Source organism: Lissotriton vulgaris, chromosome 5 (assembly GCF_964263255.1).
Source record: "Lissotriton vulgaris chromosome 5, aLisVul1.2, whole genome shotgun sequence".
Classification (NCBI taxonomy): Eukaryota; Metazoa; Chordata; class Amphibia; order Caudata; family Salamandridae; genus Lissotriton; species Lissotriton vulgaris.
The window spans coordinates 1,197,668,611-1,197,695,094 of record NC_141693.1 but is presented as its reverse complement, the minus strand read 5'-3'; the positions used below and the strand labels follow the sequence as shown (position 1 = coordinate 1,197,695,094).

At 46.7% G+C, this 26,484-nt stretch overlaps 1 protein-coding gene across 2 annotated transcripts in view; it reads right to left on the bottom strand.

The window, feature by feature from the left end:
- BUB3 (BUB3 mitotic checkpoint protein) overlaps positions 1-26,484 on the bottom strand; it is a 154,506-nt gene that overhangs the window by 90,551 nt on the left and 37,471 nt on the right. The window contains exons 1-4 of one of the 2 annotated variants that reach the window (XM_086922994.1): positions 20,551-20,749; positions 4,457-4,651; positions 3,444-3,513; positions 2,280-2,431 (exon numbers count right to left, since the gene is read on the bottom strand). In XM_086922994.1, the coding sequence (XP_086779120.1) occupies positions 2,280-2,431; positions 3,444-3,513; positions 4,457-4,651; positions 20,551-20,649 (516 nt within the window). In that variant the 5' untranslated portion in view covers positions 20,650-20,749. Of the gene's footprint in view, positions 1-2,279; positions 2,432-3,443; positions 3,514-4,456; positions 4,652-20,550; positions 20,750-26,484 lie in introns of those variants that run through there. The other variant, XM_086922995.1, reaches the window with a different exon arrangement.

Sequence of the window (26,484 nt, the reverse complement as noted above, 5' to 3'; positions counted from 1 at the left end):
GCTCATCTAGTGTTCTGTGATAATAAAAGTTGCCAGCACAAAGATAATGTGCTACCTCAACAAATAAAGGGGTAAATATTTCTACTAGGAGCATGTAAAAGGAAACAAAGGAAGAATAATCTAGCTTGAAAATCGAAATCTGCAGAAAATTGTAATGCATTTTCATGGTGTGGAAAATGTGAAATTAGATAAAGAAAAACAAGTATGACATTTACCACAGCTGTGAACACAAAAAGCAAAAGTTGTGTCACCAAGTAGCTAGAAGCCAATTCAAAAAATCAAACGTTTTCTTATATACACTTCACCCGTAACCTGCTTTCAAAAGCCATCCAATTCAAACAATCCACGGAAATGACTATCACCGTTGCGATCATACAATTTATGCAAATGAAAGTAACCAGGCCGTCTTTTATTGTCAGAGAAGCACCACAAGAACCTGCCCTAAGATCACAGACTTAACTATAGAGGACTCGCCAAACACTGAACTGTACAACCTAACCCTTAAACACCTCCACTATGGTCAGAAAGCACCACCAGACTGTATGAACGTCTTAAAGGATGCAACAGCTCTTTGCCAGAACCTACCAATGCCTCTTTCAAAACAGAAGAGATTCTGCAGTGTGCGCCTAAATAAATGGAGTACATCGTTGAAAAAGGTAGAATCGTTGGCCTCATACTGGCTTACACATTTACTTTATAAAATAGATCTAGCAAACTTCCCATTTTCCTCTCACAATATTCACCACACCACATTCGAGTTTACTTCTTATTTGATGCAAAGAAAGTCTTACAAAACTCTCCTTGAAGCACCATCATCAAAGTCTGACCCATTACCTAGTGGGAAGCTCTCTCCTAACTGGGAAATGAACTTTATTGGCATGCAGAGCAAGTGAAATAAAAGTTTAGTATGTACGCCTAAGTCTTAACTAGTAGTGCTCAGTTACACTTTTTGAGAGCGGACCCATCTCTCTGTCCAAAGATTTTCGGATTTTCAAGAAACTCAAACTATTCACATCAGTCTTGGTCTCCCACGTTCATATCCTTCATCTCCAGCTTTTAGATATCTTGACAATAACTAAAAGCAATCAGAAAAGGTAAACAACTCATAACTACAGACCTATTTGCACAATGTATGCCATCTCAAGGTGTTCACAAGCAAGTGGATAATACTGTGCATGCTAATAGAGCATCCCTTTAAGGGAGGTATACAACCCATGCTACAAGATGCAAGGCAGAATCTACTTCTCTTCTGTGAAAGCTAGAAAAGTGTACATAGTCGCCACCTGGAGGTCAGCTCATACGTTTGTCAGGCACGATTGCCCCTTTCCAGATTCCTGTAAAGATATAATGGATAAATCCCCTATCTTGCTTAGTCAACTAGGTTTTTGGTAGTTTATTCCCCAACCTTTCCCTCCTCTTTTGGAGATGAGCGTACCATTCTTCCCTATTTTAAATTTAGGACTATTAATGAGAAGGAAAACGAACTTAATTATAATTCTAGTGCTCCATCATGGGGACCTTCATTAACTCAAACTAATCTCCAGCCTCTCAGACTGCACTGGGAGAATGGTGAGATATGAACGATTAAGATCCCCCGTAACTGGCATGTCAAAACAAACAATGACAAAAACAAGAGCAGCACGCGGTCTAAAAGTCAAAATGTTAGGAAATTACAGTCAATCTAACCACACAAACCATTTTTTCCTCCTAAAGTCAAACATTAACTAGCACTACAGTAGCAAATTGTATTGGTATTTGTACAGTGTACATAGATGGCCTCAGTTCAAGTGCCACATGGGTAGTAAAAAATCTGAGGGAAACAAACCCGATACAGCCCCACCACCTCAACCCCTACACTCATGTTTACACCTTATTTTGGAGTTGTCCAACTCCTCCTCCTCCTCCTCCTCCTCCTCGAACTCCCCCATAAATTTAAAGTTTGCTACAGAAAGGGGAGGTAAACAACAGAACTAATGCATGTTTGGGACACTAGGCACAAAACAAACCATTTCAAACCTGGGGCAGCCTGCAACCTAAGAGGCTATGTTAAGTCCCAATGTCTGTGTGGGGCCACCAAATTACTCCTAATCAAGAGCATAAAACAAAAAAGTTTCACCTCACACAACAGCGGTCTGCTTTCCAACGAGTAAGTAAGAGTCAGCTGCTTGGTTTTGACAAAACTCATCGGCATTTAGGTCGATTGGCCCATCATTTATCATCACAAATCAACAATGAGGTAGCAGAGTGACCCACAAAAAGGACAGGTAATCGCCACAAACCTTATCAGGCTGAGAAAATGTGCCTGCATTGCATGGAGTCCTTGGGTCCCAGAGCTTTACGGTCTGATCCCAACTACCAGTCACAATGACGTTCACCTCTGGGCAGTACTCCACACAGCGGATGGGGGCATCGTGACTGCCAACCACAACGCCTGCAAAAATAAAGACAGCCATTAAAAACCAGGGAACCTTGATACACACATCATTCACTAGTATACGGAAAAGCTGGCCTACTCCAAAACACATATCCTCGTTTGTTTCTTCAAGAGCCAGGCTCATCTATTTGCTCCTACAGGGAGCCTCCTAAAGCATTCAGAAGTGTGTGGAGATGGGAGGGTTGAGGAGATAGTTTGACGGCCTGATGCTTATAAAGTCAAAGCAGTTACAAATGCATGCCAGAGACCGGGACCATGATGAGCTGCAAAATGTACAGCCTCATGTGGGGAAAGCCCATCTTCATCCATTGTCCCAAAGATTACAGGTTTCACATCTATTTCATAAGAAAACAGACTAAATCCCTCTAAATTACAGTTAAGACCTCTAACCACAAATTTCAGACCCTTTCTGCCCCACTATCACATCTCCATACTACACATAGCTCACTTCAGTTCTTAGTTCTGCTTAGTTGAGAACACTTACCAGCAGCTAGAAAACATCTGACCTTCCACAAAACCCTCACACATCTCACAATCCATCAAGCACAGCTCTTGCCCCTACTTCAAAAAGCTCTCAAACTCTTCCCCTTCATTCCAGTGCTTTTCACATCTACACCCACCATCCACAAACCCAATGCTTTTTTGGCCTTGCAATCTTAGAACTTCCACCCACCTGTAACCCAACTCAAATACATCCATGGGCCTGCTACCAGCAAAGCAAAGTTATTCGCTTCTCCTTGCCCCACAGTTCCCTCTTGAAAGAACCCAGGCCTTCACCCTCTGACCAATTACTTTTGTTACTGTGCCACTAAATCATTGCACAATGCCCTCACAGCTCTGTCTTATCCACATATTACCAGAAGCCCCAACTCAGACCACTGCCACCAGCATTTCTGCACTGTATGGTGCAATCAATATTGTTACTGCCACAGCCTGCACCAGACTCCAGTATAGATCTCTTCCGTAGCCCTCAAGCAGTCAGACACTAGTAGGAAAACAGTCACATTACCTCCATCCGTGTTCAAGTCGTGCATCTTCAGCTGCAAGTCTAAGCCTCCGCTCCATGCATGGCTGGGGTCCTACAATACAAGAGGCATTGATTCTGGATTAAACACGCACAGAGAACCACTAAGAAAGAAAAACGGGAGATGCTGTACAAAATTGGAAACTACAATGGCGGTCCTAGTGTGAAACCCATGCGGTGAGACAGTGTCAAGGGACAATTGGTGGAGTATGAGGGTTGTCACTTTGCTGCATTTAAATACTGAGAACACTAGCAAACAAAGGATGCAAGGATTTAACACTAAAATATACAAGGGAGTGTCTAAGAAGGATTAATTTGCGTAAGAAAATAGGCTTATTGTATGTATACCCCACTTTTGCCCCCCGTTAGACTACTAACTGCTGGTGTAAGACTGAAAGTGCACTTAACCTCTTCGATGCGGAGGACGGTGGGCCGTCTGACGCCATGGTGCTTGTGTGCGTCGGACGGCCGGGGGCTGTCCAAACTGCGCATGCGTCAAATTCTGCCACACTGCGGCGGTATTTGCGCTGTGTCGAAGAGGCTAAGCCAGGTGACTGGGCCCCAATGCTCTGCCCATATATATGATGAATGTAAATAGGTAACCCCAATTGGCAAAGACTTTTACTCCCTCATATATCCCTAGTAAATGGTACCAGTGGTGCATAGGTCATGGGAGCTAAAGAGGTACCCAAGGCCTGAAGCCCTGAGTGTGCCACCCTGAGTGACACATGTAAACAGATGAGAGCAGGTCTGCCACTGCAGAATGCAGGAGCACTGCAAACTGCTCAATCTCTAGTTTGCCACACCATGCGTGGCAAGGCAATGCACTATTTTTTAATATACACCAGTCACTCCTGGCTTATATAACCCCATAATTATAAGACACATGGAAATCTAAATTTATAACAGAGTTTACATGAAAGCACCATGTGCGATAAGCAGGTGACAACTATGGCAAGAGGACACTGATCAGGAAAAGATGAAGGCAAAGTACTCACATAAAACGTGCAGTCTAACACTGGCCCTCCGTGCTGGTACTTCAGCCTCATGGTGTTGGTAGACACATCATACAGCCGCACTGTAGAGTCCCAGGAGGAAGCCAGCAAAAATTGAGGCGAATTTGGGCTGAACTTGACAGAGGAGATGCCATCTTCAGGAGAGTGGTTCAGTCTGAATTCACTTGACCCAGTCATCTGGCAGAGAGAGGAGTACAACGAAACACGTTAAGCACAAGGAGACAGTGAGCAGTGCATCAATTCATGTGCTTACGCTGGAGTCAAACTAAACAATCAACAAATAATGCCAAATTCTTCTGGGCAACAATCAACTTCCAAGCCCCTCTCACCAGCCCAGCCCTCTAACACACGAAATTAGCAAGGTCTGTTCTCAATCGGATTCACAACACTGAGGTGTGATGGTTTGCTTACGAATCTGCACACTACCCGATGTCAAGTTTAAAACTTTAAAAAGTTAAAATGAAGGTTACCCAGTATTAAAAACTACAGACCTCTACATTCATACTGTGGCATAATAGCGAAACACAAAAGCATACTGCAGAGAAAAACTCTGGAGGATGAATAATTACTTAAAGAGTTTGCTGAAAGTGGGAGTATACTACAAGCCTGACTGTGAAAGGTCAATATGCACTGAAAAAGTATGACGGATCAAAACCAACAATTTTGCACAACGGAGTAACAGAAAAGCAGGTGAAAATATGCATTATCAAGATGCACATATGTCTTAACTGCTCTTTCAAGCTGGCCGTGGGACTAAAGATTCCTTTAAGTATTCCCAAATCAACAAAAATTTACATTTTGAGGGTGAAGTGGGATCACCAAGCAATAGGAAATCAGGAGGCACACACATTGCATCACTGCTAATGTTATTTACACAATAACATATCGCAGCAATCTCTGCTATAAAGATGTGACTACTAGAAGGATCAGGACTAGATCAATGAACACAAGAATAGGGGTGGGTGGAGTGGGCATTTGGCGCTCTTTCCTTAGCAAAAAATGCACCATCATGTACGGGGAAAAAAAAGATGCAAGGGTGCATTTTGAGCCAAGAAATAGCGCTGCCAAATGCACTGCTGTGCATACACCCATCTCAATACTCTGCGTATATAAGACTTATATACGCTGAGTTATTTAAGGAGTGCATACCTCTCGGCACCCATACATACTTGCAGTGATAACTGCAGAGTATGTACAGGTGCCGAGAGGTATGCACTCCTGCGCATACCCCTCGGCACCCTTACAAACCGAGCGTATATAAGCCTTTTATACTCAGAGTATGTAAGGGCGCAGAGGGATATGCACAGCAGCACAGTCAGTGGTTTATAAAACCGGGCCAGAAGAAGGAGCTGTCCGGCTAATCTACAGAGGTTTTTACACACAAAGGGACTGATCCCTCATTATGCCCTGTTTAAAAAACAAACCCTACAGATTACTTTCACCAGTGGAACAGTATTAGGTGCTTCCACAGCACCACTTGCATGTCAACACACTATTTAGAACTGGCACATAGTGAGCATGTCCAGTCGGTTAGTTTGGAACAGGTGGAGAACTATTCAGGGAACGAGACTATGTAAAAGGACAGAGGTGGGTGTACCACCTAAAAACTCGCATTACATGTCTCAATGACAACATTCTATGGCTTCAGGTGGGCTCCCAAGCTAGCTATGCCTCCATTTGTAATGTTAGTTTTGAGTTTAGACTTCTACATGCAGCAGGTCAAGAAATACTACCAATGTAAAGCAAATATATATCAGGGTACATCAAAGGCCTTTAAAATGCGACTTTATGCAATTTTTTGGCATACACATTTACTAACCCGATTCTGATCCAATTTTGGTCTATAAATTGGACCAGGAGTTCCATTTCTCTTAAAAATTAACCAGCACATAATAGGTTTTTATTGCAATTTGTCTTCTTCCCATGGGATACACCTGAGGAATGAATGAATGAATGAATGAAGTGGGATTTATACATGCGCAACTTAGCCCGATGGGCGTCAAGGCGCCTAATTCAATGTCTAGCTGAAAGCACCAGGTGACAGAAGCTTACTGATAGGCCTTAATGAAACACCAGGTTTTAAGGGCTTTCCTAAAGAGATCCAATGAGGGCTGTGATTTGATCTCAAGGGGAAGTGTGTTCCATAGTTGGGGTGCCAGGATGGAAAAAGCCTTACTCCCCCCATCTAACCTTCCTCGAGCGCGGGACTACCAGTTGGTTTAGCTCTAGAGAGCGTAGACATCTACTCGGGACATACCGAGTGAGCAGGGATCCAAGAGCATCGGCAGGGCCAGCCATGAGGGCACTGTAGGTGAGGCAAAGGAGTTTAAAAGATACTCTGAAGGAGATAGGGAGCCAATGGAGACTCTTCCTTGCCATGGTAGCAGAAGACAGCCAGGGAAGGGCCAACACAAATCGCGCAGCTGCATTCTTTACAACCTGTAGACGCTGCAGAAGGCCCTTGTTGACCCCGGCATAGAGTGAATTGCAATAATCGAGCCTTGAGCCAACAAGAGCAATCACAATCTGCTTGCATGCCTGTGGGGAGAGATAGTGAAGGATTCTTTTAAGAGTCCTGATGACACCCCAACAGGTGGCCACAGTCCTGTTAACCTGAAGCTCCATAGAGAGCAGGGTGTCAAAGATGACGCCTAGATTCCTGGCAGATTGTGTGGGAGTGGGGCAGATGCCTAAGGATGAAGGCCACCACTCTCCTGACCACATGTCCTGGTCTTTGCCAAAGACCAGGACCTCTGTTTTTTCACCATTCAGCTTTAAGGAGTTGAAAATCATCCACTCTGCAACAAGTTGCATGCAGGACCTAAAGTTGGACGCGGTGGTACTCACAGAGTGGGTCAGGGACACCATAATCTGCGTGTCGTCGGCGTACGACACCACCTCCATCCCCCGAGATCTTACTAGTCTCGCAAGGGGGGGCCACGTAGATATTAAACAGGGTCGGACTCAATGCCGACCCCTGTGGCACCCCACATTGCAGAGACTTAACAGGGGAGAGGAAATCTCCAAGCATCACACGCTGCTCTCTCAGCTGTAAAAAAGAGTTCAGAAGACTGAGGGCCGGTCCTGTTACCCCTGCCTCCCTTAACCTAGATGTTAAAGTAGAGGGAGACAGGGTGTCAAATGCCGCTGTAAGGTCCAACAATACTAGCACGGTGGTTTGGCCAAGATCTACTTTCCGGCGAATGTTATCTGCGACCTTAGTCAAAGCAGACTCCGTGCTGTGGAGCTTTCTAAAGCCATGTTGGGACCCGTCCAAGAACCCAGAGGAGTCCAGGAAGTTGGAGAGGTGACAGTTCAGGTGTGCTTCCAACATCTTAGCCGGGGCCGGCAGGAGAGATATTGGTCTGAAGTTCTTCAGGAGACCAGCATCCAGGGTAGGCTTTTTTAAAAGAGGTTTCACAATGGCCTTCTTCCATGCCATTGGGAAGGTACCCTGTTCCATAGCTCCATTCATTATTTTCAACATAGGAGGAAAAATGATGCCCCTACAATCCTTTAGTACTTTCAAAGTAACAGGGTCCAGAGGAGGTGGCATCATCACTCTATCTTGGAGTTTGATGCAATTAACAAGCAACTCCTCTTTTTCCTTGGGCTCTGACAACAATCGTTTTAGTTTTTTTTCAGAGCACAGGGCCTCTGAATATATGCCACAAGTGCATGCATACTACATCACAGATACTGTTGTGGTAACATCCCAGTAAAAAGTGGGCACATGCTATTGCCACAACATCCGGATGGGAAACAGCCACTACAAGAAAACAAGTTACTTACCTGTAACTTTAGTTCCCCAGTATTGGTAACTTTCATAGATTCCCATAGCTTGTATCATTCCCCGTTGTCGGAATGGGAGTCTCGGTAAATACAAAAATACCATAGCAATAGGTACAAAAGAGAAAGAAAGGCCTAGGCCTCATCTCATTTTGTAGCATATCCATCTCTTTTTGTAAAAGAGACCAAAAACCTGCAACAACCAATCAGATTAGCCTCACCCCATAGAACCCTCTTGAGAGAACCTCGGAGCCTCAGATTTTCCTAGCAGTTGAGTAACTAACTACCTCTGCAGAAGACTGAGCTTTCCCAGGGGAGGAGGGTGGGCGCATGGCAATCTATGAAAGTTACGAATACCGGGGAACCAAAGTTACAGGTATGTAACTTGTTTTCTTGCCCCAGTATTGGAACATTCATAGATTCCCATAGCTTGTATCAGAGTAGCTAGCAGTAAGCAATAAAAGCACATTTTGTGACATAAGCATCGAAACACCTTTAGTATCCATACTCTAATAAGAAGCAACGTAACAGTAGTCAAAAAACATCAGATACAAAATGTGCAATAATAGGAAGGAGTGATAGAAGGGAAAGCTCACCACTCATTGGAAGAGATTCCTCAGGGCCGCTTGACCAACTGCCGCCTCACTCCTTGTAGAAGAGTCCAAGCAGTAATGCTTTGTGAACGTGTGGGCATTGCTCCATGTAGCTGCCCTACAAATGTCCTTGACAGGAACTCCAGCGAATAGAGCAGCAGAAGATGAAACTGATCTCGTGGAGTGAGCTCGTACATGTCTTTCTAGCAGCTTACCCTCCCGCTTGTTGGCAATAATGAATTGCACTGGAAATCCAACGTGCGATTCCTTGTTTTGAAAGAGGAAAACCTTTGAGGAGCACTATAAGCAACAAATAGTTAAGATTTTCTGAAAACCTTCGTGCGTTCAAGATAACATTTCAGACATCTCTGGACATCCAAGGAATGCAGAGACCTTTCTGCTGGAGACGTAGGTCGAGGGAAAAAAGATTTCAGAACTACAGGCTCGTTCAAATGGAAATCCGAAGGGATTTTTGGAATGAATTTCGGATTAGTCCTTAGGATTAGTGTCTTTTTTGAACTGTAAAAAGGGTTCCATAATGGTAAGAGCTTCCAGTTTCCCCAACCTTCCTAGCCGACATCAAGGCTGAAAGAAACTTTAGATCTGCTCTGTGAATAGGTTCAAATGGAGGTCTCATGAGTTGAGCCAGAACTAAATTGAGTTGCCAGATTGGAGGTGGAGGCAGAACTGGAGGAAATACCCTGAAAAGACCCTTCAGGAATTGTTTGACAATCCTAGCGGACCAGAGAGAAGGACTGAGGCCGTCCGCCTGAATCTAGAGATAGCCGACAGATGTACCTTGATGGAGGAATGTGCCAGGCCTGACTTACCCAGAGAAAGAATGTAAGGCAATATCTGGTGAGGAGCAGAAGAGAAGGGATGAAGGTTCTGTCGGTGGCACCATAAACAGAAACGTTTCCATTTCGCGCGATAGGTCTTATTTGTACTTGGTGCGCGGGGTTGAGATAAAATGTACTTACACTCCTGAGGGATATTTAAATTCTGGAATTCCCGGTGCTCAGGAGCCACGCTGTCAACTGGAGCGAGCTCCGGTCTGGATGCCCTGGGACATTGGTCAATGGAGATGGAATGGGCCGTAGGTGAATTGGCTCATCTTGCGAGAGCAGGAGAAGCTCTGTAAACCAGAATTGACGGGCCACGCTGGTGCGATCAAAATCATTTGGCAGGGTTCCGACTTGAGCTTCCTGAGTAGCCTTGGCATCAGGGGAATTGGAGGAAAGGCGTAAACAAATGCGCCTGACCAGGCTATCGAAAGAGCATTCCCCAGCGAGCCGCGATGGTGATCTCTGCTTGCAAAGAACCAGCATTTCTGGTTGCCTTCGGTTGCGAATAGGTCTATGGAAGGAGTGCACCAGACCCTGTCGAGAGTGTCCTGATCCAGTTTCCCCACCGTGACAGACCGATTTTAGACGACTCAATGTATCCACTGTCGTGTTGAGCGTACCTGGGAGATGTTCTGCTGAGAGAAAAATTTGTGGCGAATTGCCCATTCCCATATCTCTTGGGCCTACTTTGAAAGAACTCGAGATCTTGTTCCGCCTTGTTTGTTTACATAATGCATGGCAGTCTTCCGTACGAACCAGTATTGTGGAATTCGAATCCTCTGAAGGAAAGCCTGCAAAGCCAAACAAATTGCCTTGAGCTCCAGAAGATTGATGTGGAGAATACGCTGTTTGGACGTCCAATGACCGCTCACTTGTAGGTCTTGTAAATCAGCTCCCCAGCCTTCCAGCGAGGCATCCGTGGCCAGAACCAAGGGAGATGGAGCAATCTTGAAAGTGAGACACTTTGAGATACGGTCTTTGATCGTCCACCAATTGGCTGCTTCCCTCATAAGAGATGGGACTTATTTTGTCGAACGCGCCTTCCGCCTGGCGCCATTGCCTGTCTAGTTGCTCCTGCAACGGGCGCAGACGTAGTCTGCAATGCGTAATTAAGGGTATGCAGGATGAAATCGATCCTAGGAGTGACTTGTATAGACGGACCGATAGAGATCGTCTTTTTTGCAATGGACGAGCAGAGAGAATGAGTCTTTTTGGTCTTTCCTCCGATGGGAAAGCCTTGCAGCATTTTGTATCCAGAATGGAACCTAGGAATTTGGCCAACCGGGATGGGAGAAGGACCGATTTGTTCCTGTTGAGTTGAAGACGCAGATGATTGAAAAGTCGAATGCAACTTTTGACTGCTCTTGTAGTTGCTTGAAAAGATGGAGCTTTGATCAACCAATCGTCTAGGTAGGGAAAAACTTGTAGAGACGGTCTTCTGAGAAACGCTGCCACCAGGGCCAACACCTTCGTGAATATCCGAGGAGCGGATCTGAGCCCGAAAGGCAGGACTTTGAATTGAAAATGGCTCTTGGCTACCGCAAAGCGTAAGAATAGTCTGTGAGCTGGGTGGATCGGGACGTGGAAGTATGAGTCCTCGAGATCCAGAGATACCATGTAATCTCCTGGATTGAGAAGGCGCAAAATATTGTGAAGGGATACTATCCGGAACGATAGTTTTAAGAGATAGGCGTTGAGCTCCCTCAGGTCTAAAATTCGGCGCCATTTCTCCTCCGTCTTGCGAACCACGAAAAACCTGGAATAGAACCCTTACCCTCGTTGAGATAGAGGTGCAGGCTCCATCGCTCCCTTAATGAGCAGTTGATGGGCTTCGAGCCGTAGATGATGTGATTCCGTGGGGTGAGGGGCTCTGGAAGGTGGGAGGTGTTGAAATTCCAATGTGTGGCCAACATGATATTGAGGCCCCACCGATCTGATGTTATGATCTTCCAGCTGCGCAGACAGTGCAAAATTCCGCCCCCTACTGATGTTACCGGGGGTGGAGGAACATTAGACAGGGTGGAGGAGCAGTAGACAGAGCTGAGACGCCCCTGTCGACCTCTTGTAGGTTGGCGAGAGAAAGACGCTGATTGGCCTTGACGCTGAGAGTATTGAGGTTTGTAAGACAGCGAGGATTGCAAACAGGAGGAGTAGCGTTGTTGGTATCCTCCTTTGTAGTTAGAAAAACCTTTACCTTTTGCCCCTCGGAAAGGCACTTTGCGATATTGTAACGTGCCCAAGGACCTCACCGTTTCCGTGTCCTTCTTGATGTCTTGTAAGGAGTCATCTATATGCTTACCAGAAAGCATGTCACCATCAAACGGTAAATCCAAAATTTTATTCTGTACCTCAGGACGAAACCAATGCGCCCAAGCCTAATCAGGACAGCCGAACCTGCCAAGGCGCGAATAGCAGTTGAGGCGATGTCCATGGCACAATCAATCTCTGAGGAAGATCGCTCCCCCTCCTCAAGGATTTTCTTCACATCCGCTTTGGAACTGTCCAGCAGCTGATCCACAAAAGGAGACAAATCGCACCATATTTGGCAATCATATCATCCTAAAATTGCAAGTGCATTGGAGGCTCGAACCAGGAGGCTGGACATAGAGGAGAATCTGTTGCCCACAGAGGAGAATCTCTTGCCCACGTTGTCAAGGTGTCTGCCTTCCCCTATCTGGCGGTGAGGTAAGAGGAGCAGATGGGTTCTTCAATTTTCTTTGAGCCACCTGGGAGATTACGGAGTCCGGCCTCGGTTGGCCAACCAGGCAAGCTGGACTACCATCAGGAGCCTTATATTTCTTCTTCAGTCGCGGTAGAAACGGGATAACAGTAGCTGCAGACTGCATTACCCTCACTCCTTCACTCCATACGTGCTCTACAATTGGGGATAGAGCAAATGTATTTCCTATAAGGCTCTATAAAATCATAGAGAAAGCAGTTTGATTGAACAACTGGAATGGGAAGACCAAATCTTTTTGAAGCTCTCTCATAAGATTATGGAAACCTCCGATGCCTGCTGGAGGAGTATCTACAGGGTACGGTATAGGCGAAGCGGGATCTGGTATGATATAGTCGTCCCATTCTCTATCTGGATTCCGGACCTCTCTCACATTCCGTTCATCATCTGAGGAATCATAATCATCATTCGCCTGTCCCGTGATGATATTCTGCAGTTCCTCCAAAGGTGCCGGTTCTGGTGGTTGAACCGTAGAAGTTGGCGGAGGAGGCGGAGGTGGTTGCATGGATTCAGAGGGTTGGGATGGAAATCTCCTATAATCCATCAACATGATCTGCAAGTCACTTATCAGGGAGGAAGGCATAGAAACTATGCCCTGATGTGGTTGTTCTTGAGGTCTCTCCCGAGGAGGGGGTTGCCGCTGTTCTTCATAATAGTCATCTGAATCTGAATCCTGGTACTTCACCTGGAGCTGAGATGGACTGTACGCATCACCATAAGGACTATCTTCCTCATCAGAGTACTCTTCATCCAAAAGCAATGCAGGAGGTAAAGGCGTCACCCTTCGCGGAGAGGTCATTTCCGGTGTAATTTGGAGTCTTCCAATAGAAATTTTAACTTTTTGCACCGTCGCCGGAGTCGTCGACATCGTCGGAGAAAGGATCATCGTAGACGATGGACAAATAGTCGACGAGCTCGACGTCAGTATCATCGTAGCAGTCATCGCCATCGTCCCCACTGTCAGCGTCATCGTCGTCTAGGTTAACATAGTCAACGACACTGAGATAGGAACCTGCATCGTCGACAAAGTTGTCGAAGGCTTCCACGGTGGGGCCGTCGACGGAGCTGTGATCGGCGCCTGATGAACTTTAGCAGTCGACGTCGACATAACTGAAGATGTAGTCGTCGACGAATGGGTTTTCTTCTCCGATTTTCCCTCCTGAGGTATAGATGATAGCTTTTTGAAACTTTGTCTTCTCAGATGGTGGAGAGACAACAGAAGGTCCTTGACTCACCTTCTGTGTGGAAATTACCCCAGTAACAAGTCCCTCCCTCTCCTTTGCACCTCGGTGAGGAGATTATTTTGGGACTGGGCCTGTTAGACCTATCAGAGGTCTTTCGCAAGGCCTTAGCAGGAGGTTCAGTTGAAGTTGAAGGGGAAGACCTACCCCTCTTTTTAGACCTCCTGGATGAAGCGGAGGAGGAATCTTCGCTGTCACTTGAAACAACCTCCTTCCGTGACATCTTCTGTAACCAGGTCAAAAGTCTTCCTGCCCTGTCTCTCAGTGACTTGGTGGAGAAGGTTCTGCAGATTTTACAATCAGTGGCCTTGTGATCTGGGTACAATAAATACAATTCTTATGCTGGTCTTCAACATAAAGCCTTTTCTTAGAACAGGTCTTAAATGAAGCCTTCTTTTCTTTATCCGACATCTTGAAGAGAAAGTAACTGAAATCTAAAGTTGTAGAGAAAAAACTGAGCAGAGCTCAGTGGAGACTCCCTTAGCACAACGTGCGGTAGAAAATCTGAGGTTCTCTCAGGAGGGTTCTATGGGGTGAGGCTAATCTGATTGGTTGTTGCAGGTTTTTGGTCTCTTCTACAAAAAGAGGTGGATATGCTACAAAATGAGATGAGGCCTAGGCCTTTGTCTCTTTTGTACCTACTGCTATGGTGTTTTTTATTTACCCAGATTCCCATTCCGACGACGGGGAATGATACAAGCTATGGGAATCTATGAAAGTTCCAATACTGGGGCAACGCAGGCATCAAACCGCGATGCCCTTACAATGCGGTTGTTACAACAACAGCGTTGTTACAACAACAGCGTTGTTACCACGCACTGTCATTACTACGCAAGTCATTACATCGACTTGCAGTAGATGGCATGCTAACAATAGAAATATGTATAATTTACTATTCCAACACCTTCCCTAATGCACACACAGACAGAGTCCCACACAGGGAACAGGGGGCGGAAGAGCAAGCACATCGAGGGGGGCAGGAAAGCAAGCACATCGAGGGGGCAGGAAAGCAAGCACATCGAGGGGGCAGGAAAGTAGTAAACAAAACAGGATGCACTTCAAAGCGGACGAAAATCCATACACCAAACTGCGCTGGGAATCAATTGGGGGGGGGGGTGGGAAGGGAGGAGAGGGAGGGGGGATTAGTATTCCCCCACCCCATTTGACAGAGCGTTGTGATACGCTCCAGTGTCCAATTCATGTTTACGACTCCATTTTTGCTCACGTTTCAAGAATCCGCACCAAAGTTACAGATTTTAAAAGTGGCAATCCGCACAATGCCCCAAATGAGAGCTCCTACACCTTCATTAGAAGGTGTGGCCCCTGGATGCTGCCTGCAGGAAAGGTGCACTCAAAGAACCCTGGGTAAAAAGGCAGAACTCCGCGATCACTTAGGAAATCACAGTTCACTCTGCCTTGGCTGAAAACCTTTCTTTTTATGCTTGGACATAAAAACCGCACAGCACAGATGATACGTGGCAACAGAGAGCAAGTCGTTAGTTTTGCAGGGGCTTCCTGGCCTCCCTACGCCCTGTGTCTTCAGTGCCCTCGGGCTGCAGACACACTGCAGATGCAGACGGGAGCAGAGAGCGTGAGATGTACTCTCGCACCTCCCCCCGCTGCTGACACTCACTGCACTGGTGGGGCTTGGCACGCCTGGGTCTGTGCCCTAGGAATAGGGCCCGCTGCCAGAGGCCCTGCACAGAACTGGGTGGCTTGGGCGCGCCGCCGATGCTCGTGGCCGCGCCTGCTGCACTCTGTGTCGCCCACAGTGAAGGCAGGCGGCTCCCTCAACGGGTCCACGCCTGACCCGGCGCTACACCCCTCCGGCCGCCCCTCCTGAAGGTCTTTCACAAGCCCGCCCGGGGGCATCTCTGGGGAACACGGACCTGGAGGGAATGTCCCGTCCCCCGTGCCCTGGCCCCTCATGCACGCAGGCCTACCGCCGGTAGAAGGCACCGCACCCATCCTTAAACACAGAAATGTGACACTAAACCTCGCGGTGATCACAGCCTCCGATGACCGGGGCAGGAGAGCGGGCAGTGATAGACTGAGGGGTGGCGAGCCGTAGCGGAATAGAAACTTTTGTAAGGATTGTGCACGATACACCGTACAGCGCTTTAACAACTCCCGGAAAGTATAACAAAAGGATCCTAAAAAAAACTAAGAGAACCAATAAAACAAGAGAGGAGAGCTGCTCATGCTGCCCGCAGCGCCAGTCGGCCCTCTGATTGTTTAATCAGGAACACCAATGTTAGTGTCTTTTGGTAGTTGTCAACCAATCTGAGAGCAGACTTGGGCGTGCAGGCAGTGTGATGGGGGGCGTGTTTTGGACAGATGACGTCAGTGAGAGAAAGAACACAAAAAACACACCCCCGAAATCCGTCTTCAACGGAGTGACGACCCTCTCCTCCAATGGCTGGCCCCCGTTTAGAAGCCAGCCAATGTAGAAGAGGGGCGGGTTCAAGCCCCCATACTAAGAAAACATTAAATCTCGCCAGCGAGACTGCGCAAACGCAGCCTTTGCTAGGCCGATAACTAAAAGTTGGCAAACCACCAGCGTGCTCCTTTGACAAAGTAGGCACTTTCTATCTCGAATCCTCAGATTAATCAATTTAAGTTCAGGTACCTGGCGCTCAAATGTCTCAATCAACTGAATATTTATCCTCCACACTTAAGCCCTACATTCCAACCAGGAAACGCAGCAACAAATACCACTCTCTACTTGCACATCAAATGGTGAGTGAGGGTCATGTTTTTTTTTCACTTCAGGCTCCTTTTCTATGTAATAAGCTACCAATTTATCAAATACAGGCAATCTCACTCACCTTATTTAGGCAAACGCTGAAGTCTGGTTTGCTGGCTTCATAGGGCTGCTATGTGAGGGCAGTGTTCACCATAGAAATAGTCTATTCTGAGCTTAGCTCCCACAAGCCCTGATACTAAATTATCGTGGACCAATGCAGCTAAATCAGCAAGCATTGGAAATGCAATAGGGCTCGCATTAGGAAAGTTTGAGCTATTGGTCTTATAAATAAAAAAAAAATTAAGTATGTGTTATTTTTTTAAATAGCTAAATTAATAGCTTTGTCATTTACAATGCCAATAGTTATAACTTTCGCAAACACCTATAGCATTTGTAATGCAACATGTTTTGTATTTACGTGACTTAGATGTATTGATATTACAAATAACAATGGCTTTTAATTTTTTTAAATAATTAATACTTAAATAATTTATTTAATTTGTAATGGCAATAGCTTCAACTTTTGTAAATAACTTGTGAAGATTATGTTCAGTGTTTTTTATTGTGACGAAAATCCAAGAACAGAAGTGAAATATTAACATCTTTTTGTGATTCGTAATAAAGCATGAAAGCTTGAAAACAGCTTGAAACATTGAAGGAACATATTTGAACCAGCGATGCTGTGGTTGCGCTGAGTGATGCTGTGGTTGCGCTGAGTGGTGTGTGCATCGGTGGAGCTGTGTGGTCGGTGCATTGGTGGAGCTGTGTGGTCGGTGCATTGGTGGAGCTTAGTTGGAGCATCGGTGAGCTGTGTGGTGGGTGCATCGGTGGAGCTGTGTGGTGGGTGCTCCGGCGGTGTGGTGGGTGCTCCGGCGGAGCTGTTTGGTGGGTGCTCCGGCGGAGCTGGGTGGTGGGTGCTTTGGCGGAGCTGGGTGGTGGGTGCTCCGGCGGAGCTGGGTGGTGGGTGCATCTGTGGAGCTGGGTGGTGGGTGCATCTGTGGAGCTGGGTGCATCTGTGGAGCTGGGTGGTGGGTGCATCGGTGGAGCTGGGTGGTGGGTGCATCGGTGGAGCTGGGTGGTGGGTGCATCGGTGGAGCTGGGTGCATCGGTGGAGCTGTGTGGTGGGTGCATCGGTGGAGCTGTGTGGTGGGTGCATCGGTGGAGCTGTGTGGTGGGTGCCTCGGTGGAGCTGTGTGGTGGGTGCCTCGGTGGAGCTGTGTGGTGGGTGCCTCGGTGGAGCTGTGTGGTGGGTGCCTCGGTGGAGCTGTGTGGTGGGTGCCTCGGTGGAGCTGTGTGGTGGGTGCCTCGGTGGAGCTGTGTGGTGGGTGCCTCGGTGGAGCTGTGTGGTGGGTGCCTCGGTGGAGCTGGGTGCCTCGGTGGAGCTGTGTGGTGGGTGCCTCGGTGGAGCTGTGTGGTGGGTGCCTCGGTGGAGCTGTGTGGTGGGTGCCTCGGTGGAGCTGTGTGGTGGGTGCCTCGGTGGAGCTGTGTGGTGGGTGCCTCGGTGGAGCTGTGTGGTGGGTGCCTCGGTGGAGCTGTGTGGTGGGTGCCTCGGTGGAGCTGTGTGGTGGGTGCCTCGGTGGAGCTGTGTGGTGGGTGCATTGGTGGAGCTGTGTGGTGGGTGGAGCTGTGTGGTGGGTGCCTCGGTGGAGCTGTGTGGTGGGTGGAGCTGTGTGGTGGGTGCATCGGTGGAGCTGTGTCGGTGGAGCTGTGTGGTGGGTGCATCGGTGGAGCTGTGTGGTGAGTGCATCGTTACAGAGGGAAGGAATCTGTACTTGGAGGAAGTGGGGAGAAAATCGGTAGGGGATAGGTAGAGCTTAAGCCGGGAGAGAACTGCATCTACAAGCAGCATACCAATAGTGAGATTACAAAGCTTCACACACGAAGCAGAGCCGAGGAGTTTGACAGAAACAAAGGTCACTCCGGGAATGGGTACAAAGCAAAAAACAAATTTTTTCATGAAACAAGAGAGTAAACTGGCAGTGGAACTACCCAGACTACCGGAGCAGTTTTGAGTTTCTTAGCACATCTCCGCCTGAGCCCGCATTCAAGGAAAGATCAAAATGTCAAACAAACATGGGCACTCTTCATATGCAGCCGCCTCTTCCTCGAGATGTCAGCGCTGCATTGCTAGGCACTGCTGGTCAGACAATGTCCACAGGAAAAAAATATCCTTAAATGCGCAATGACAACAATTACGACTGGCAAGGTGATCTACAAGAACTATACTTACAGAGGAAAGGAATCTGTACTTGGAGGAAGTGGGGAGAAAATCTGTATGGGATAGGCAGAGCTTGAGCCGGGAGAGAAATGCATCTGAGAGAGAAATGCATCTACAAGCGGCTTGCCAATAGTAAGATTACAAAGCTTCACACACGAACCAGAGGAGTTTGACAGAAACAAAGGTCACTCCCGGAATGGGTACAAAGAGAAGGGTTTAGTCCGAGAGATTGATGGGAGTGAGTAAGGGTGACGAGAATAGGGTGAGGGAAAGCTAGAAGACATTCAACCAGAAAAGGAAAAGCTGCCATGTTAAAATAAACACGAGACACGGCCTGGCGGCAGTGTAAAGTGAAAGTACGGCCGGCCTGGGCAGTGAAAGGGGAGGAGGGAGGAGAAATGCGAGTCACGGCAGCAGCAGCCTTTGATGTTGCTGCCGGCCGTGCAGTGAATAATTAGGGGAGGAGAAATGCCGGCTGGGGGAAGCTGAGATGCCTGTGGGAGGGAGGCTTTGATGTGCTGGTGGCTTTGATGTGCACGCGCTTTTTGCCAATGCGCTTGCGCATTGAGCTTGTTTTTCTCGGGCACAGCAACAAATCGCCGAGATGGTTAAGCTCTATTTAAGCCACAATATAGCTCGCCAGCTATGCGCAAGCGCATCAGCAGGCGAGCCCTAAAAAGTTGAAAAAGAAAACAATGCTAAAAAAGCGAACTCCCTATGGATGCAATTACTAATTTTTATTACAAATGTTACCAATTTACAATCAAGGCTGCCTCTGAGCAACAGAAATGTGCTTTATCTGTCGTATATATCAAACAGACAATGACGAAAGCTTCAATCATACCTAGCTGCAATAAAACCAGTTAGGAGACTTGGAGTACATTGGATAATGGTCCTGTAAGTAAAATGTCTCTTCCAGCCCAAAAACTATTCCCTAGCTGGAATACTCTCATAGAATAGGTCATACTGGTGTTTGCTCTTGTTGGTTTCACTCAAGACTGTGCAGGTGGTCTCCATTTAGGGCTTACAAAAGAAACTACAATGTTTACAAAATGCAGCTGCCACAGCACAGACAAACATTTTGGTTCAGCAAGGTTACCTACCCCCAGGCTGTAATAATTGCATTGTCGGACTAGCCATTAAAAAAAACAAGCATTGGCAAAAGTAATAGTTTTGGCCTTGACAAGCCGATGAGATTTATTTTTAGTATTGCCAACATATGCCATAAAAATAACCTAAATATGACAGCTGTGTCCACATTTTATATTAAAAGAAAATAATTAAACCAATGCATCCAATTTTAATACAGTCTGAATGTTTCACAGCAGGCAGGTGCATATAAAAGTGTGTGTAGATACATTTTAATGCTTTAATCACAGCAAAACAGGATTCTTCCAGCAGCAAAGGAAAGGCACTCCGTGCTTTGAATAATGGGAAGGCAGTTTAAACACCACAAAAATTAAATAAGAAAAACAAAAGAAAAAACCTACAAAAAACAGTTGGCAAACAAACAGTGGCTAAGCAGTCCTGGCACCAAAGTGCACTTTTTAGTTGGATGTGAACATAAAAATCAAGAATAACGCCATCAAGTACAGTGCGAGAAAGGCAATGGCTGAAGTGAGCTGACCAACTGACTCGTGCTGTGTGCTATGGTGGCGGAAGCAGAATGTGAACAACATTTTAACAATGAAGTAAGGGTCTACCCTCAAGCTCCTCGGTGTTTAAAAATATCTGTTTTAACAATGACTACTACAAAGTGCATGATGCAGCTGAGACATCTAAAGTGGTCTACCGAACAAGTAAGTAAGAGAAAAGAGTAGAATTGAAAATAATGCAACAGCTTTTCAACTGGACGTACCAACATTTGTTAACTATATACACTTGTCCAATAAGTTCCTATGACTTACCTTTGCTCGGCAGATGTGCTGCTCAAAGGAACTGAGGGGGGAGTCAATTATGTGCATCATTACTAAGAGCTGCATGCAATCAAATCTGTTGACTTGCATTCATAAAATGTACTTGCACCACCGGAATGACTGTCAGGCTGCAATTTACTTCAGACCAATCTTTTTAGCAGTGTGTCTTGCCTCCCATGTCGGTGCCTCTATTTACGAGAAAGCAATTGAAAGGATTATGACATTTATATTTCAATAAGTCTATGCGCCAGTGCCTGCATTAAGCCAGCGTCTGCTTCCAAAAAAAGATCTATGGCTTCACTGTATTTCAGATTGCTCTTAAATCTGGATGATTTTATAAGCACACTACAATTCTACCAACTTCTTTTCTTGTTGCAACAAAGCCACAATAAAGGAAATAACCTTCTGAGACAATGGACAGCATAGAGCAAGGAGGATAGCGTATATGTGTTAACAAGAAAGAAACTCTTGCAGTTCGACATTGGAAAGAAGGTTCTTTTCTTTATTGTGGCTTTGTTGGAATTTTAGTCAATACCCCCTACCACTCACCTAAAAATATACAATTGGGTGGTCCTGACGAAGGTGGATGTGAATTGTTGTTCCCACCGAAAACGTGTGTTGACCTGTTTTGAACTCGCAACTTACAATACCATTGCGGTTATTCTCTGAAGTGTTCTCTCTGCTACTTTCACCAGTGTATGTCTATTAGGTTGGTTAGTTAAAGTGTGAAATGTGAGTGTGCTGCTGTGCATGAGGTTAAAATGGGTATATGTCGTTGAAAACATAGGGGGCCTATCATGTCACTGGTTTTATTGCATAGGTTTAGTTAAAAAAAAAAGCATGATAGGCAAACATATTTGATGTATTAGAATACAGAAGAATTGTACATCTGCATTTATGAAAAATCTGTTGTCTCAATACGTTTATAACTTTGTATAATCAGATCACTTTTTTGTATACCCTATAACAATTATAACAAGCATTTACAATGCAATAGGTCTCGCAGCATTAAAGTTTGAGTTACTGGCATTGTAAATGACAATGCTTTGCAGTATTTTTTTTAATTTGCAATTGGTATATAAACATGGTTTGTGAATGGTTAGCTGTTGCTTATGCGAAGCAAAGTTGGCAGTAATATAGAGTGCTAGTCTTGCTTGTTATAAGCATGCAGATTAAAAAATTATTTACCGCAGGAGAACCTTACCGACTACACTGAAGGGTAATAAGCTACATGAAAATAAAAATATTGCTTAATATGCTAATGTGCTCAGAAGCCAAGGCACAGGAAAACCAGTAAAACAAAAGCAAGTCGAAAATTCTAGTAGGATAAATGCTGCTGTACATAAAAAAAAACAGGACTGGGTAGAGGTGTCAGACTGGACACAGGCACTTGTTCTGCAATTTATGCATGTGTGCACTTATATATGAGCTGTCCGTGTATGCCTGTTTAATGTAAACTGTCTACGGGTACCCACGAAAAAGACAAAACGACATCTACCCACAATAGATTGTGACCCGCAAAACAAATCTCTCAGAAGCTTTTGGAAAGAAAGCTGAAAATCTCCTAATTTGTTTTCCAAAACATTAAATATGAAAAATTTATCTGGCCTTGCTTCTGCTAAAAACACACTTGTACCTCACATCAACCTGTGTTCACCCACTACACATTGGTGTGCGCGCATTGTTGTCCATCGCCATGTACACCATATACCAGGACCCTAAGAGCCATGATGCTTTGCATCCTGTTCCCTAAGAATGCATAGAATCTTGTTCTCCTGAACTGAACATCGCTCATTTCTCTTCAGATGCAGTGTACTTCTCACCCAATGTATCCCTAAGTGTAATACACAGTTCTTCTCGGAGGAGCATTACTGGTGCAAGCAAACATAATTACCCAGGTCTATGAGGAATGTGTGGTTCCATTCCAGGTTTTTCTTTGAATCCTGGTAGTTTTAATCTTAGTTATTACATTATAAAACAGGACTACAAGTCCCAGAATGCAAAGAAAAATTCTGGACTGAAGCAGCATATCATGGCAGCTCTGCTAGTACTACTGTGGTGAACATACACCGCTAAAGCACCCTGTATCTGCTTAACTTAATATGTGGCTGCTTGTCTGTATGCATTGATGCCTGCATGTTTGTTCATTCGGCGTGCTTGACTGTACGTCTACTGGGGACTGTGAAATGGAGTGCCCCAAAGCGTGTTGCTCTGTGTGCATAATCGGCTCTTTTACACGTTTACTCTTTGTTTTTCTCTGCTTGCATCTCTTATGTAACTCATGTAATTGAAAGTCGTTATGTAAGGCAACTGGTTCTTTCGTAAAGCGCTCCGACACCTTCGGGTCATGTTCGCGCTATATAAAATAGCATTAAATAAAATAAACGGTGACGGTGTGTGATGAGAGCCGACATCGTCTGGCACACTGTGGTAATGCGCGAGTTGTAAAGTCTGCTGTATATATTGAAACAACTGTTTTCAACATGCACTTAGAACTACGTCACAACCTGCTTTAACCCTCCGAGCAAATTTACTGAAACACCACTGGGTGCGCTCTTGTTTCGATCCGCGTTTACTTAGAGCCCAATTCTGAGATTTAGGCGAGTGCATGAAATAATCACAAAACAAAGCGTTCATTTGCGTATTTTTTAATAAATATGTATTGGCTTGGGATTCATATTTAAACATAATCGATCCCTTCTCTGCTAAGTTAGGCAACCGGAGAAAATAAAGCGTCAGTTGAGGGCAGTGCGTGGGAAATAGGCAGTCTGTCTCCGTGCGACGCACACATGGATCTGGACTCAGTAGAGAAACTGAAACTTACCAGGCACGCGTCGTAAGCGGTCTACAGTACAAGCTCATGCGGGCGACCAAATCCCAAAGCGCGCGTCGTAATCCGACTGCCATGCTTCTCAAAGCTGCGCGTGGCTATCTCTTGTGTTTACTCGTTGTCGGCTGAGCGACGACTATAGTGCTCGCAGCGAGAACGCGCTTCGCGCGCTATTTGCAGGCTCGCCCTAAAAAAAGAAATATTATTGTGTTTATGCTCATGATTTAACAATTCAATGAAAGACAGCCCATAGAGCTCTAGTTATCCTATAGAGAAGCAATACAGGTCGGGTGGGAGTCTGTTCAAGTAATTTCTGTCTGGGACACCTTACACAATTCAGCTTCCTGTATGTGTCTCGTCATGGTCAATGCACACTTAGATTGCTGCATGTACAGGTGCTGTCTTCCTTATACCCTTCCTCCCGCAGACAGTCTGGTTTCTGATCCTGCATGCATTACCAGAACGGCTTTGAAAAGTGAAGTTGTTAATCCAGTTACTGGGCTGCATGTACTCCACGATTGGCCTTGATGTCTTGTTTTAAGCAGTGGCCTGCGCTTTGGTCAAGTGAAACTGGTGCAGTCATTTGTTTAAGTACAATAAAGGCCGTCAGAGGTAAAGCAATTTCACTTACAATGAATGGCTTATGGGAGCAGACTGACTCACTCGTTCCATTTTTGGTGGGTGTTGTGCTTCGCAATTTGGCATGGATAGAATAGCAGCATGCTGTGTGAAATAACAGCCGCTGCCCACTGGTAGACGGTCAATATTGCTACATGTCCGATTTAGAGTTCCCACATGCGGCCCATTCCACTCTGTACTGTAGGCACAGTGTCCCCTCGCAATTCTTGCACCTCAAAATGCTACCTCAACACCACACCCACAAATAGATGAATATGAAGCAATTAAACCTACATTTGCTGGGGCAATGTGTCCCCAAAGTAAGGCACCTCTAACACACAAATACTGTACGGGTCTTCAGTTGCTGGTGTTCTGGTAGGACCCGGACGGGAGGGTCTGTTCCTATAGAAGCAGGTTCAAGACCGATTTGCATCTGGCTGGGTCCAAACTGATGTGGCATGGTGGGCAAAAGAACAATGGGTTGGATAGCTACCCTGAGTGATTGCTAGTGGTTAAACTACCAAACATTCCTCCCATCATCTTTTGTGTGACAGCTGTAATCAAAGTCGTGCACTCTCCATGCCACTGGAGTCAAGCTATACTGGCTAATGAGGGGTGAAACCCCAAAACCGGTTCTAGGATGCTTGTTTCCAGTCCAGGGAGGACTAGGCCTGCCAGTTCAGGCTGGACTGTTCCCATTGGGTGCAGGGTCAAGACTGATTTGCAAATGGCTGGGTCCAAACTGGGATGACATGGTTAGCAAAAAACGATGGATTTAGGCCCAGATCTCTGTACTAGGGTGAATGTACGACATTCTGTTCATCAAATATTCTTTTTATGAGCAGAACAGCAGCAGTGACCACGGCTCTAGCCACAGATCACCCCACCAATGCTACCAGGACAGAGAAAACAACTCTCAAGAAGGCAGTTGCCACCAGACGTGCTTACAACAAAAACAACGGCTGCCACAAAAGTAATATAGAGGGGGTTGAAGGTAAGCGAGAGTGGCCATGTAAAATGTGGTTAACATTTGGATGGGTAAGAGTCATTTGTTTTTTAGGTCTCGCCAGGCGACCCAGCGCTAAAGCGCTGTCGCCAGCGAGTTCTATTGTTGCTGACTTGCCTCCGAAGGGAGACGGGCACACGCAGGGCAAATGGAGGTCGTGAACACGCACGTACAGCCACGCGGTGAGCACATCTCCTGTCCCCCTTCCGTCCTCACAAGCCTCATGCAATTTCACTTTGTTTTTTTATGCACATGCGGGCTCAGTTTAACATAATTACCAGTTTACACTATGCCCTCTGGCCCCCATGGGGCTTTTAAATAAACTTGTCCCATCGTTGGAGCGGCCTGCAACAGCGGGTCCGCTCAGGAAATAAACCTGGACACTGTGCTTTCATCGGCACAACCACTGGACAAACGGAGAATCCCCCACTCACCTGGTCTGCAGGGGGGAAACCCCTCCTCTGGTGCCATCCTCCTGAATGGCGGCTGGCTGCAGCGTGCTTCCAGAAGACTCCCGGAGCACTCCCAAGCTCCTCAGTAGTTCTGCGAGCAAGACGCGGGGCTCTCTCCTCAGTCATGGGAGCCCCGCACTATCTGCCGCTCTTCATCCTGGGACCCGTGACTTGAGCTCCCGCACTTCCTCTCTGGCGCCAGGGCTCCCTTTTCATCACAGGAGCCCCGAAAGGGGACAAGGGACAGGCGCTGCCTGCACCGGCTGCTTCTCTCCTCGCTGGCACTCTGCTTCTTCGCCCGGTCCCCCTTCCTGGGACAGAGACTCCATGTGGAGCCTGCGAGGCTCCGGGAAGCTTCTCCGGCGGGCGGGACTTCCTTTCCCTGCCCCGTCGGACAACTCTGACGCCCAGCCCACAGTCATGCGCCTGGCGCCTGGCTTCCGGTTCGAATCGGGCTGCAGGTGTGACTTCTTCTTGGTGGAAATGAGGGGTAGACTCCCTTGAGATTTAAACACATAAGCGGGGTAGGCTCCCGCTAGTTCTTGTTGCTTTGGGCGCTTTGGCTGCCCCCTCCCTGGTTTGCACGAGCCGCACAGCACTTATTTAGGTAAGGACGGGGCCGGTGTCAGGTGCCTCAATCACCCCCCCCCCCCCTTTGGGGGCTCAGCACAAGACAAGCCTGGAACAAATGCCCCACGCGGGCCCGGGCCAGCCTTACATTCCCCCCTTTATGTGCACTCCCAGGGGGGCATGTACCCTGCTCCATGGCAGACCCTGGCAGGGGTGGGGGTCTCGGAGCAGGGAGGGCAGTGAGCAGAGACTGCTTGCCCTAGGAGAGCGTGGGATGAGAACTGCCCCGCTGCCCCCTCCCCAGGCAACACCGAGGCATTGGCTAGCCACCTGCACACAACACAACGCTGGGCTGTGTATGAGGGAGGGGCACATGAAGCAGCAGCGCTGGGTAAACACACGGGGGACCCCCAGTGTGGAGGAAATACAAAGGCTCTGCAGGCACTGCC